Genomic DNA, 14,511 nt, shown 5'->3' with positions numbered 1-14,511 from the left:
AGTATCAGCCTATTTTCTATTGCACTCTATTGCACTATTCTCACCCCGGAAGCTCAACCCTGCCTAACCCAGCCCGGTTGACTTCCTGTATGGTGAGGACTGCGGAGTCTGAATTCTGTGCCGAGCATCATATACAACCATCATATCATGTGCTTGAGGGATTTTTTTAATTTGATTTGATTTAACCACTAAGATTATTATATAGCCCTATATCTAGGACTCCCTTGGTAGTAAGTAGGGAGTAGTGAATGAGTGTGGGACTTTGGACATTCTCATTATTATTTTTTATTGTGGTCCTCACCCATAATACTCTACGTAGGGCCTGCAGTGCCTGAAAGCTTCCTGACATGACAGCTGGTTCTGAGAACAATGAGGGCGGTCAGAGGCTATGTGTATGTAACAATTGGACACTTACTGCAAGTAACACCCAAATGCTGACATTTGAAAGCTGGTGCTAATTTGGATGAAACTTGTATTTTAGTCTGCTCTTGTTTTTTTGTTTTTGTTTTTTTTTTAACAGTTGGCTTTTTCATTTCGACATTCAGTGACAAAATTCAAATGGGATTCTTAGTCTTTATGAGCCATTCTGTCTTATCAAGGACTGACACCCCATATTTCCAGGCATCATAGTGTTGTCCTACAGTGTCTCATAATTATTGAAACTGTATTCAATGTCACAAAGTTAAAAATAAGAACAACACTTAATTGTCTTATACTGTACTGCATATTTATCTGAAATGGACAAAACAATACATAGGAAACTGTTTGGAGACTGTTTTATTTGAAACGTTCAATACAGAGAGCCTCTGACAAAAGCATGAACTAAAAAGCATGAATTTCAAAAATTGAATACATCCAATCATTTATTCAACAGGCTGAAATGCAATGGACACTTAGTAAAGCTACTAAAAAATAACATAATATAGAGAATGTGAATTGGAGGTACAGTAAAGTTGAAACACAAGAACAACTGAACAGAGATTGCTCTCAGAGATCAGTGGAATGAAAACAATTAACGATTCAGTGGGCCTGCTTCTTCACTCATAGAGATAATTGTATTTAAAATATTTGTTAAAAAAGACTCAGTTTTGTTTGACATTGGATAACAACACTGTCCTGTCTGCCCCCACTGTCCAGCCAGTGGGAGGGAGGGACAGGAGACAGGGAGTATACACTATTCAGAAGAAAGCATTGGGTAGTGTAGTATTTAAACTGAGTAAAATTCTGCAAAAATATGTTAAAACATCTGAAAGAACTACAACTGTTTCGCACGTGCTTGTTAAACATAAATAATGACTCTAAATGAAATACTTGTTATTAGAGGGTTGAATACCTTTACATCTGTGAAGAAGAGTTCTTTCTAGAGAAAACTGGCTCACCTGTTTTTAGTGTTTGCCTTTGTCATCCCAGAATTTTGGCAGTGTCACCTTGTATTACTTCTTGATTCTGATGTACTCAAAAGTTTTGAAGTTACAGGGCCACCAGTATAAAAAGTGACTGCCAGTGCTTTCTAACAATGACATTTAAATCAATTCCTAAATTTGCTTCTATACATGAGTGGCAGCTTAGGCTTCTGTGGCCCAGGTGGTAGAGCGGGTCGTCCACTTATCAGAAGGTTGGTGGAAGAGCCCTGGCTCCAGCTGCATGCTGAAGTGCTCTGGGAGAGATATTTAACCGCAAATAGCTACCAATGGCTATTCCATCGGTATGTGACTGTGTTTGAATGGCTGTGCATAGAAATATTGTGGGGTGCTTTACTTAGGAAGCACTGTAACACAAATCAGCAGGTCAGCACCTTGCATGGCAGCATATGCCATCATTGTATGAATGTGTGAATGAGAGGGGGATTGTAACAAGTGTTGTAGGGCGTTTTGAGTGGTCGGTAGACTAGAAAAGCACTTTGTTAGCAAGTCCATTTACCATAAGAAGAGTTGGATGGAAAAAAAGGCATGTAAGTAGAAGAATTTAACTGTATTATTTAGGAACATAATTGATATATTTCTGTGAAATAAAATGTGAATGAAAAGAAAAAAGGCACATGCAGTGAGTTTGGCTGGCCGAGTGAGTTTTCATCTCTATCCTCAATCTTCTCTTCATTTGTTCTTTGCAGCCAACGGTTTGCGGCTGATCTTCTTGCTCTTATCATTGCTCTTCTTTGGAGGTTCTGGGTTGGCCTGCATGTGTCTGCCATAGAGACTGAGAAGGAGATGAGTGGAGAAGAAGAGAAGAGCAGAAGTCGGGAGGGGAGGGGAGGGGAGGGGAGGGGAGGGGAGAGCAGATTGGAGACTTTTTTCAGTTTGCACAGATAAATACAGTATAGAATTCTCACACACATACAGAGTTGTAGCTATGTTTTTTTTTCTTTCAGCCCAAAGAAAATTGTCACATTTATACAACACTATCATCTACTGTGATGTCCATCTATATGCTCAGTATGAGTCAAAAACTCCAGAAACAGCTTAAGATGCTGCTTTTGTTTGAATTTCATTGACAACTCTCAAGGGGCGTTCAGACCAAACGCGATAGACGCGAATTGAGCGGAAACTCTACATTGAAAATCAATGTAAATGGCGCGGTGACACGCGATTCAGGCGGCGGCGTGAATGGAGCGTCTAGCGCGGCGCGTCTGAAGCGGCGTGAATAAAGTTGAAAATATAGAACTTTTCCAGCGACGAGTTCAAGCCGACGATGTCACTTCCCTCACGTACGGTTGTTTACACTCAGACCAACATGGAGGAGAAGCTAATTGTAGCTGTGTGTGGGCACCGACCCGAGCTAACAGGTCCTCGAACTGGGCTCCGGTCAGCCTGGAACCGGTCGTCATCCAGACGGAGCTCCTGGAGGGGACAGTGAAATTCCCCAAGCTCCGTGTGTCTCTGGAGGACTTCATGAACCCAGACACAACGGCGGATGGTTTTCTGGCATTTCTGGGACTTGTACAGCAGATACAGTGCAGCAACGGTGGTGATATCAGCCATGATCGTCGTGGAAAGAGAGCGGGTTGAGAAATACCGGTTCAAAAATGAGCAGGCAAGCGTGTCGTCTGTTTTTTCCCCCGAGCATCAAGCGCGACAAGTGCGAATGACGCGAATAGTCCAAAATGATCAAGCAGCGCGTCTCAAGCGATTGTATTCGCGTCTATCGTGTTTGGTCTTAACGCCCCTTTAGGGGCACTATTGCAGGTTTGACCAATGGCAGAACAGAAGCATGGGTCTTAAGAGAACAAAGCAACCAACCATAAAACCAGGGCTTATAAGGTTGAGGGGCCATTGAATTTTGTTTTGTGAGAGACGCTGCTTTCACTGCAACATGCATTTATCAATCTATCTGTCCAGCACATGGGGGCGGCTGAGGCTTCAGAGGAAGGGCAGGTCATCCACCAATCGGAGGGTCGTGGTCCGAATCCCAGGTTAGCCCCCCCCTGCAAGTCAAAGTATCCTTGGGCAAGGTACTGAACCCCAAATTGCTTGGCAGCCTCTGCCATCTGCGTACTTGTCCCATTTACCCACTCATTAAATGGGACAAGTACTGTAAAGCACACTGATTAGTCAGTAGACTGGAAAAGCACTACATAAATGCAAATCCATTTACCATAATGTACCCATTGATGTAACACCTGCTGGATGAAGGCATAGGAATAAACCTTAATGGGTGATTACAGACTAAGCTGTGATCAGATAGAGGCAACAGCATAAACTTTGACATCAAACTGCTGTTTCCTATTTGTACTGCCCCCCTTCACCCAATGCAGCAAGAACATGTCAAGCCCTAGATTTAAATAAACAGCTGCAGGTGGAAAAATATCAATTGTTGTCAAAACCAAGACTTGCTCACAATCATTAGGATCCTAGTGGTCGACAACTTAATTGGAACAAATACAAAAACACCAAAAACTCACACAGCATACATATGGTCATCAACAGTGGACACACACAGTTGATTGTCAACATTGACTGTGTTTCTTCCTATACCCCCCCACCCCAGTCTGTCACTTCTCTCTCCCATGGGTGTCTCTTGCTAGCACAGTAGTGAGAGAGAGCAGTGGAGTGGAAAGACTTTTTCTTCAGTTCAGTGTCTCTGTCCTCCTCCCTGCAGCCTGTTTCACATTTAATTGTGTCTTGTTTTTTCCTTCTCTTACAGTATCCATACTTACGCCTGGGTTAAAAAAAAAGGCTTACATAAAACAGTATCAGTAGTATTTTCTATATTATTGTTACAACATTGATATCAAGGTATTTCGTCAAAGAAAATCCGCCTAGCCTGGCCAACTATTTTCACCATGTTAAAGCAAAGCCCCACTGATTTCTTTTCCGTAAGAGGTAGAAACACAAAATTTGCCTTAATTAGAAGACATAATTGATTTTTATTATATTTTTTTCAAAAAATGCATGCTCTTCTTGAGATAAAGCTATTTCTGTATCATACTAGCTTATTTTTTAGATGAGGGGTGACTTTTTTTCAAAAAACCTTGTTGTAAATAGAGGTTCCTTTTGTCACATGTTCAAAAACCAGATGGACATTAGTAAGAATTCATTATAAGAGATTTTTCAGGGAGAAATGATGATACATGTAGCTCCATGATGATGTGTTCCCATGCATTTCTATAGGATTTATGTGTATGGCTGTGTTCTGACAATCTCTCACAATCTGGAGGCTCGTTTAAAATGGCTGCCCTCTCAATGACAGCTGATTTCACCAATGCTAAGCAACTCCTGAACAGTGATTCTTTTTCGGCACTTAGCCACATCGCACTTTCCACATACAGGACCGACAGTGGCCAACCACATCAAATCAGTGACTCGTAAAATATTTTTTTTAAATTAACAAACATCAACATTTGACAAACAACAATTCATGACACAATTCAAACGGGATCAAAAAATTATTTCTCCTTCTCCATTTACTACCATACATCATTTTTCCAGCACAAGGTCCCATGGGGTTCACTGGAAGGAGTATGACTTTGGCTCTGTATGTGTGAAATATAGATTCTGTTTGGAGGATACTGACCAGTCAGCTTCTTTAGTTGTATGTTGCCATCGTAGCACTCAGAGTTGCGAGTACAGTAGATAAGATACATTTCCTTCCTTTACTTTTGTATGGGTGCTTTTAAATCTGTTTGACTCCACTGGGGGTTGGAGATGAAAGAATAAGGCTGAAATGTTCATACATGCCATATCAGAAGACTTAATTTGAGAAACATTAATTTAATGGTATACACAAGTGTCAGATCTTACAGTTAGATCTACTGTGCTGAAAACAGAACAGAACAGAAGAGAAAGTCAGAGCTGTTTTGGCTGCAAAAGTGGACCTTGCACAATATTAGAAAGGTGGTTTTAATTTTGGGGCTGATTGTGCGTTATTTTCCAATGTCAACCTTTCTGAACTAATTTCTTTTCTTAGAGTCTATGGATTGTTGGTGAAATGGCATCGAATGACCCACTCGCCAGTTAAGGATATGATGTAAATTTTTTGTCATGCCCACATATGAGTCCTGTCCAAAAATGGCACATGAAAGATCATTCTTTTATGCACTTTAATAATGTAACCGCAAACCTGAGAAAAAAGTTGATGAAAACGAGCCCAAACAGCACCTCAAAGAAAAAAAGGTCATGAGTGCACTGTAACATCCTAAAAGAAAAAAAAGAAAAACCTTTTACAAAATATAAATATATACTAGAATTATCACATTGTGGTTGTATTCTTCAGCACACTAGTCAAGTTGCTGTTCCAGAGCTGTGTTGATAATGGCCAGAGCATATTTCAGAACATTATGATGTCACAGTACATTCAAACTCTGACCTGTTGTTTATCAAATGTCATAACTTCATAATTTTTTCCTATAAGGCATTTGTATGTCAAATGATATTGTACTTGTAGTATAAATGCTTGACTTAAGCCCCAAAATGTGCTTTTCCCAAATATGAAAAAACTCCCTCAAGGTGTTCTTCAGATATCACATTGACAAGAATGGGACGCCCCCCTGCCCCCAGACTGTGCTCTGATCTGTAGCTGTTTACTGATGGGAGGAGAGCGATAAGAGAGATTAGAGAATACTTTTGGGATTAAAAGAAGATTTATATTCACTGCAACAGCGAGATCCGTTGTCCGATGTCACGTTACTGGAATTCTGACTGGAGCTGGATGGGAAATGCACTTTATTTCATGGAGACATTACATTCACGAGAATGGAAAAAAAGAGGGAGAATTGCAGTCTCAAGTTAGTGCTGAGAACTGAGAGTTGATCTGAACTTACACACAGACACACACACTCTCCTGTTATTCCATTCTTGGTTAAAATTAGCTCATGGCTAATGTAGTAAAGTAACCTGGCTGTTTGCTGGGGATAAACACTTCAAGAGTAGGGTATCAGTTGCTGATGAAAATCTATCTGACATGACTCGGGCACAAATAACATTTAAGAGTTAAGTTTAATAGTTTAATAGTTTTATTCACCTTAAATCTAGTCTTGTTCACTGACTTCCTTGTCTTGGATGTCGCAACAGCATTGAATGAAACGAACTGTTACTTTGAGTAAACGTCATCTGAAGTACTGTCACAAATGTACTGTCAATGTTTCTAGACTCCGGTGGCCCGCCAAAGTGCTCACTGCCGCACCTTAGTCACAATCTGAAAACATTTTTTACTTCTCATCTCTGAAGATGTCTTCAGCAAAAAAACAAAAGAGAAAAAATACTCCAGCAGCAACCTCAACCAGATAATCGACAGTTAAGATGGTACTCTTGGACGCTCAGAATTTTTAAACAAGACAATGCTTATCTAGCCTCTCAGTTAAGGGTTAATAGAACTCGGGACGAACAGTGAAAGCAGTGGATTGAAATTGATTACTGGCAATAGCCTTTAGGATCATGTTAACATTGTATAGCCACAGCTGTACAGTATTGTGGATTGTTGGGACTAGACTAATCACCAAGCAGCAGAGCCAAAGCTCAGTGTAATATTTTATTTTCTACGTTTTATGTTTTCACCAATTCTTCTAATCCATGTTCGTGTAGTTTATGATGCAGCCTCTTAATTTTTCTCTCAATGTGCATCAGATCGATGCATTAAACTTTTAAATGTGCAAAATTGTCTTCAGGGGAAACATGCCCCCGGATCCCCCCCAGAACATGTCAGTAAGTTATAGACACTATGGCCTTTTCTAACACACACACACACAAACTGTCAGACTATGATTGAAGTGTCTTGTATTTTTCCTCTCCTCTCTCTGCCTCCATTCCATTTTAACACTTGCATCTGGGAATTAAATGCTGCCAAACCCTCTAATATCTGCTGCCCATCAAAACCACAGTACTCCAACAGCAGAGACAGCAGAAGAAACAGAGAGAGGAAGGGAGAGACAGAAGCAGCCAGTGAAATAACTGGTCTTGTGCAGGAGGCACCACTTTCACTTTTTTTTTCATTTTAACACGAGTGCTTGCTTCATAGGTGGCTATTTATCTTTGAAAAGCTCTCCACAGCAGCATTATATTACTATCAGCACTCCAGGTTTACTTCTCAGATTCATCCTACTTGGAAATTTCTGCCTATTTGCATTTTAAGACATGCCCAACCTCTTCGCCACACCTCAGATGGAGGTTACCAGGGTGCAGGGATACATATTTGACTGAGAGAAAGAGTTCGAAACAAAGTGGGTTTCGTTCAGTAAGCTGTGCTGCCAAGCCCCAGGGAAGAGGTAGGGGGAGACACAGGGTGCTGGCATGCTCCTAAATGCACTTGAGTGTCTGGAAACAGAAGGCCCTGGGATAGTTGACTGTTTTTAGGGATAGCAACGTTGGTCTGTTTGGTGGCTAGTGTGTCCACACTGAAATATTTCAACAGGATGGATTGGTGTGACATTGGCTTCTTAACGACTCAATTTTCACTTGCACTACAGATGCGCCGAAGTGAATTTCTAAGTTGAAGTCATTTTCTTGCATCTCTATTTGTAATTACAGTGACTCACTAATTCATGGAACAAAAGAAGCCCTGTAACTACAACAGCCATGTTTGTTTGTCATATATTCTATCTATCATATCAATCATGGATTACTCTAATTTACCCTAATTTTTCTAGATACATTTTGAGTAATATGCAAGCAGACTCTATTTCATGTTAGGCCCGTTCAAGCTCTTTTGACATTAATATTTGTAAATATGTTACTTTGTCATTTACCCCATTGGATACTGCATGTACATAATTTGCTATCAGGCCTATCTTGCAAAAGAGATCTTGATCTCAAAAAGAAATCCTGAATGAACAAGTCTGAATTAAGTAAAATCAAAGCCCTTGAAAAATCAATTTGAAAATCTACTCAGCTACTCAACTAAATAAAGCTAATCAGTCACAATGAGACAAATACTGGAAACAAACATGAATCAGGCAAACAAGTCTGATCCATGCAGGCCCCACCTTGCAGCCCACAAAACACAAAGGATCTGTCACACACAATCGCTCTGGTGTAGTGACAGACACTACAAGGCACCCCCTTAGTCCTATGTTGATGCCTTGATGGGTCAATACCAAGCCTGACCATTGGAGCTTCCATGGACCTGACGTGAAAAAATGTATTATTAAAAGCAATGGAAGAAGTGGGCTATATTTAATTTTATTTATGCCTTATTATCCCCCTATTTTTTTAAACAGTTATTTTATCATGAGTTTTATTATTAGTTTAATATTTAGCAATTTCTTTATCTAAACACACAGTAATATCAAATATATATTTATGTTTTGTCAATATATGTCATCCCATAAAAGGCTGCAGGAAACCGAGAGAATAGAAGCAGATAATAAACAGAGAAGTGAGCTAATAATGGACAGCAGGACTGTGTTGACTGATTGTGTGTGCTCCTTTTAAGAAGAGCAAGATTATTCATTAAGTCAATAAGTGGCCATTGCAGCACACTTGGTGCTGTCATAACAAGCTAGTGTTAGCATAATTGTTGGTTCAAAGCATTGATGGATGAGTTGAGGAAAGAAGGATGTGGAGGGAAGAGAAATGAAGTCAGTCAGTGTGTCATAAAGGAAAAATAAATCAATGAGAAGAGGGGAGAATAATGCAGCCTAATTGATGATGGAGTGTCCACTCAAAAGAAAGAACACCAGAATCATTAGAGAGTCGATGTTTATTAACTGTTTTTAATAATCTCGATTGACTACGAGTATATATAATATGTGTTTCTGTGATGTTAAGTCACACAGACATATCTTTCTCATCTGACTGACAGTAGAGGCGTGCATGAACAGAATATTGAAGACGATGAGCGAAAGCAGAGGGCCACTGTGTCATGATCCATTGCCAGACACAATTAACAGAACATGACTAAAGTAAAGCGAACTTATCTGTTCAAACACAGCACAGACTGTGGTATATATATAGCTGTCAATTAACTGTCAATAGTTAACTTGCAAGTAATCGGAAATTAATTGCACTTGTGTTCTAAATATATCTTTCAGGGAATTTTTCAAGTTTTTAATAATGCTATTAACATGGGAGTCAAAAAAAATGCTTGCTTTATGCAAATGTGTGTTTATTATTATTGCAACAATCCGAAAAAATGTCTAGTTCAAATACTGTCCAGAAAATTCTCTAGAATAACCTCAAAAGCAGGGCTTGACGCTTAGCATTTTCCCAAGTAGCACGTGTGCTCCTAAATTGAAAAATCTAGTAGCACACAAATAATTTTAGGGGCACAATGAAAAGTTACCAAATAATGTGTTTTTCTTTAATAAAGTGATATGAGGTCAACAAGGAGGCATTTATAAGCAAAACAATTCAATTCATAGCTTTTTAAGTTTTAGTTATATTCTCTAAAGAGTGCAGAGAGAATAATACTGTAACAACTCATGTATTGTCAGTTATTTATTGGTGCAAATGTGCACAGTGCAACTGAGAGAAGGGTTTTTGTTGTGCCGCTATGAATGCATCTCTGCACACGGTAACGTTATGCCTATGCGATTTACTGTGTTTCACTAAATTGTCTCGTTTGAAGTTCGCGTTGCCTGTGACAAAATCGGACTTTCCAGCTTCTTGCTTCTGCGCTTTGCAGTACTTAAAATACATTAATTCGTTTTCGTAAAGGAGCCACGGGAATGTTTTCTGCCAGTCAGCATTAAACCTGTACTTTTTACGGCAGGGAATGGTAGCGTTATCACCTGCTCCTCTGGTTTCTTCAGTCACGTTAGCTTCTTCATCTAACTCTAATTCTTCCTCGTCCTCGTCCACCATTTCGGCCTCGGTGCCTGGGTCCACAGCTTCTGGCTCTGTCGGCCTTTTAAAATAATCGCTAATGCGCTTCATAGTTCATACGTTTTGTTTTCGTTTGTTTGGCTTCGCCTCGTTACCATAGATACTCCCTCTGCCTTTAACCGCCTTCCGCAGCACGTCGGCAAGCACGCTCACTACGTGTAAATCACATATTTTTTTTTTCAGCTGAGGCTGCATTCAAGTGCACAAACGGCCACAACCTCCAAACGTCAGCAACACATCATTAAACATTAATTGAACGGTAAAATTAGGTAGTTGCACACGTGCTACTAATTGCATTTAACAATTCGCACTGAACTATTTTTTACTAGCATTTGTGACGAGGTGCTCGCACTGTCGAGCCCTGCTCAAAGGTAATGCATGCTCAAAATTTATGCTGAAAGCATAACATGACAAACTCAAGCCCAACAAGCAACAACAGATGGGCCTATTGACCTGAATGTAACTTTCCTTAGTACTACCAAAGTCCTTCTAGGCAAGTCATGCCACTCGGCGGCCATCTTGGCGACGCCTCGAAAAGCCCAAAGAGACCAGACCCCTATCTAAATGAATGGAGGCATGGTCAAATCCACCCTTTAACGTGATAGCAGGACGGAAAAAACATACAGACATGCTCGCCAGTGAAATAAGATACCAATAAAAACCAAAGAACATCGGCTTTACCGTAGAAATTATTTTTAAAACGCTCTTTTCCTACAGGGAGAACTCCACTGCGCATGCGCGCGGATTTACGACACCGACGTCCAACGTACGGCTGAATCTGTGCCGGCTGCTGTGCTCTGGCTCTACTCTACCTGACCATTGATGTATGGACCAGATAATGTCTAATACATCATTTCTTATCATTCACTCTATAAATTAGATAAAGATTTGAAAGCTGGCTCTGCTTGCCACCAGGTGAATGGTCTCTGTCATAAAAACTACTTGTGCGCATGCGCTGGTGAAACGACATGATTGGGCTATAATTTTCCTGGTTCGGCTGTGATAACGCAGGTGATTGGCTGTTGGTGAAAGGGGCGGGATATGCGCCATCTTTGGCGTCGCAGATTTCCCCATTCAAAATGATCAGAGTGATCTGTCTCTACAATAGTAGAACGTCTCTGGTAATACTAACACAATGTAGTGTCCAACTTTCCAATTGTAAAGGTTAACTATACAATGTCAATCGGCCTGCAAGCTTTAGTCACCCATTTAGCTATCGCAGTTGAAAGTTTGTCTCATGTAAAGACGTCCAGGCGTTTCAGTTCCAAACTAACCACTGTGGTCTGCCTTTGGTGAGGGGAGGAGGGATCTCTCTGCATCAACTGCGTGTGCATTATCAGCAAATGGTATTTGAGACTCAATGTATGCCAGTGGAAACTCTGTTATATTGACAGTAAATGCAGAGACCATCTAGCAGGGCTTTGAAGCTGAACTTGCCATTCAAAAGATATATTAGTTAGATTGTGTGTTTTGTGTAATCCTTGTGTTTAAATAAAATACTTTGAACCTTCTTGCTGTCTATCTAATATTGTATGTAAGTTAATAAATTAATTATTAATCAGAGTTGCAAACAGTTTAGTACCTTTTTTTGAGACTTAATTATTGAATTGGCTATATTTTCCCTTCTTCAGGGGTGGTGCCCCGAGGTGATCTAATGTAAATTGGATCCTAGGATTTATCATGAATAATAATTATCCCTGACAATCATTAATTATTATTATTGATAGCCAAATGTAATCCAAACTCTCTTCTAATGCTCCATGAGTACTACATAATTGTGCCTTGTGTGATGCATTGCACAACAAGTGTATTTAAACCTTTGACCACAACTGTACCCAATGAGCAAAAAGTGGTCCAAAATATGTCAAAAAGATGTGTTCTCTGTACATCCAGAAGACATCCTCAGATTAGCCAGAATTAAAGTTTTTATTATGTCTTTTCTGGACGTTGGATAGACATTTTATTTTGGATGTTATATAGACATCATTAAAAGTCACTGTCAAGACATAATTATTGAACATCCAGAAGACGTCCTCAGAGGAGCCAGTATGAATGTTTTTATTACGTCTTTTCTAGATGTTGTATAGACGTCTTATTTTGGATGTTATATGGACGTTGTTAAAAGACGTTGTCAAGACATAATTATTGAACATCCAGAAGACGTCATTCAAGGAGCCAGTATGAACGTTATTAATACGCCACTCCATCGCAGGGCCCTTACTGATGGCAGAGGCTGCTACACAATGTGCCAACTGCACATCAGGAGCAATTTGGGGGTTCAATATCTTGCTCAAGGCACTGTAGCTCAGTTTCGCCCCAGAGGACCTGGGATTCGAACCGGAGACCTTCCGCTCACTAGTCAACCAGCTCTACCCACTGAGCTACAGCTGCCCCGACTATGCAACATACTACATGGATTTCCCATGACAGATAATTTTAGACATGACAAGCAGTGCTCATTTTTTTCCTTATAGCTGAAACAAACAATCAAGGACAACAGAATGGTACCCTCCACTCTTACGAACACATTCTCTCTCTCACACACACACACACACACACACACACACACACACACACAACTTACACTTCCATTGTTCTCTTTACAATGAGACCAACTAGGCCTACTCAAGTAGACCTCGTGGTTGCACAAATAAACTCATGTTATCATGGGTATGCAATTTTCTAGCTGAGACCTATGAAATAGGCTGCGATTCCAAAAGGTTAAAAAACGGGGAATATAGGCCTACATGCAAAGACAGATACAAATATTTTCTCAGGCACTCGTGGCTATCAGTTTAGCCACTTGAGGAAACTAAGCATTTTGTGGCTCTAGAGCTGTAAAATACCTGTTTGGCAGCTGGTTTGTAATCAGATGTGTGATAATATTTCTTTCAGTTTCACTCTGACAAAGTGACTGCCAAGGAGACAGGGAGACACCCAATTTTCCTTTGAGTCAGTTGTTACTGGAAAATTTGGCTTTTTTGACCAAATGTATACTTATATTTAGACATTTATACACCAGTGGTTTAAATAAAAGAATCAAAGAAATTACTTATACTGTTGGAAAGAGCAAATGTCTTCATGGTTATGCTCCTCCTTTATTTGATTAATATGCATTTTTTGGTTGTCCTTTTTTTTCAGCATGTTGTTCAGGTCAAACTGTTGAAGGACACGACATGTTCACCTAAGGGACAGTTGTTGAATTTCATAAAGTCTAACCCAGGCCAACCTTGGCCCATTAGCACATAAGACAAGTAAAGCCTGTTCCTATGTTTGTAATGTCACATGATTACAGGAGGAGGAGGATTAAAGGAGACCATCAGCTCACATACTCACTGACTGTCCCATTGGTTTACTCATGAAGAAACCCCTTTTTCTACTTCATAATTTACCCAGAATGCATGTGTGTGTGCGGTGTGTGTGTATGTGTGTGTGTTTGTGTGTGTCACTATTATATTTATTTACATGGGAACAAGTTGCAAATGACACTACAGCTTCTGATCACAATCACATGAAATACGTACATTTTGATATTCAGTCTTACAAAAGTAATCATGATACAAATTAAAAGTTTTGGAATCTTTGATGATGACGATGACGATGATGATCATCATCATCATCATCATCATCATCAGCAGCAGCAGCAGCAGCTTATCACATGCTGATGCAACAGCTGACAGGACAATTTCATCAACTAATTCTGGCTGTGATATGGACGTCCAGATCATAGTGTAGGAGAACGTCTATTTGCAACTTGGTTTTGTTGTCTATAGACGTCCAGAACCGGGTCATACTGGACTATAATCGCAATGTCATCCATCAACTAATTCTGGCTGTGATATGGACGTGCAGATCATGGTGTAGCAGAACGTCTATTTGACCCGGTTCTGGACGTCTATAGACAACAAAACCAAGTTGCAGACTGGACTATAATCGCAATGTCATCTATCAACTAATTCTGGCTGTGATATGGATGTCCAGATCATGGCTTAGCAGAATGTCTATTTGCAACTTGGTTTTGTTGTCTATAGACATCCACAACCGGGTCAGACTGGACTATAATCGCAATGTCATCTATCAACTAATTCTGGCTGTGATATGGACGTCCAGATCATGGCGTAGCAGAATGTCTATTTGCAACTTGGTTTTGTTGTCTATAGACGTCCACAACCGGGTCAGACTGGACTATAATCCAATGTCATTTATCAACTAATTCTGGCTGTGATATGGACGTCCAGATCATGGCCTGGACCGACCG

At 40.1% G+C, this 14,511-nt stretch overlaps 1 protein-coding gene across 1 annotated transcript in view; it reads right to left on the bottom strand.

Moving 5' to 3' along the window:
• Positions 1–759: 759 nt before the first annotated feature.
• The window catches only part of rsu1 (Ras suppressor protein 1), a 73,202-nt gene continuing 59,450 nt past the window's right edge, over positions 760–14,511 (bottom strand). The window contains exon 8 of the mRNA XM_030398701.1: positions 760–2,196. Within this exon, the coding sequence (XP_030254561.1) occupies positions 2,094–2,196 (103 nt within the window). The 3' untranslated portion in view covers positions 760–2,093. The remainder of the gene's footprint in view (positions 2,197–14,511) is intronic.

This window comes from Sparus aurata, chromosome 19 (assembly GCF_900880675.1).
Source record: "Sparus aurata chromosome 19, fSpaAur1.1, whole genome shotgun sequence".
Lineage (NCBI taxonomy): Eukaryota > Metazoa > Chordata > Actinopteri > Spariformes > Sparidae > Sparus > Sparus aurata.
The sequence above is the reverse complement of the archived record's forward strand: the minus strand, read 5'-3'. Positions and strand labels throughout refer to the sequence as shown.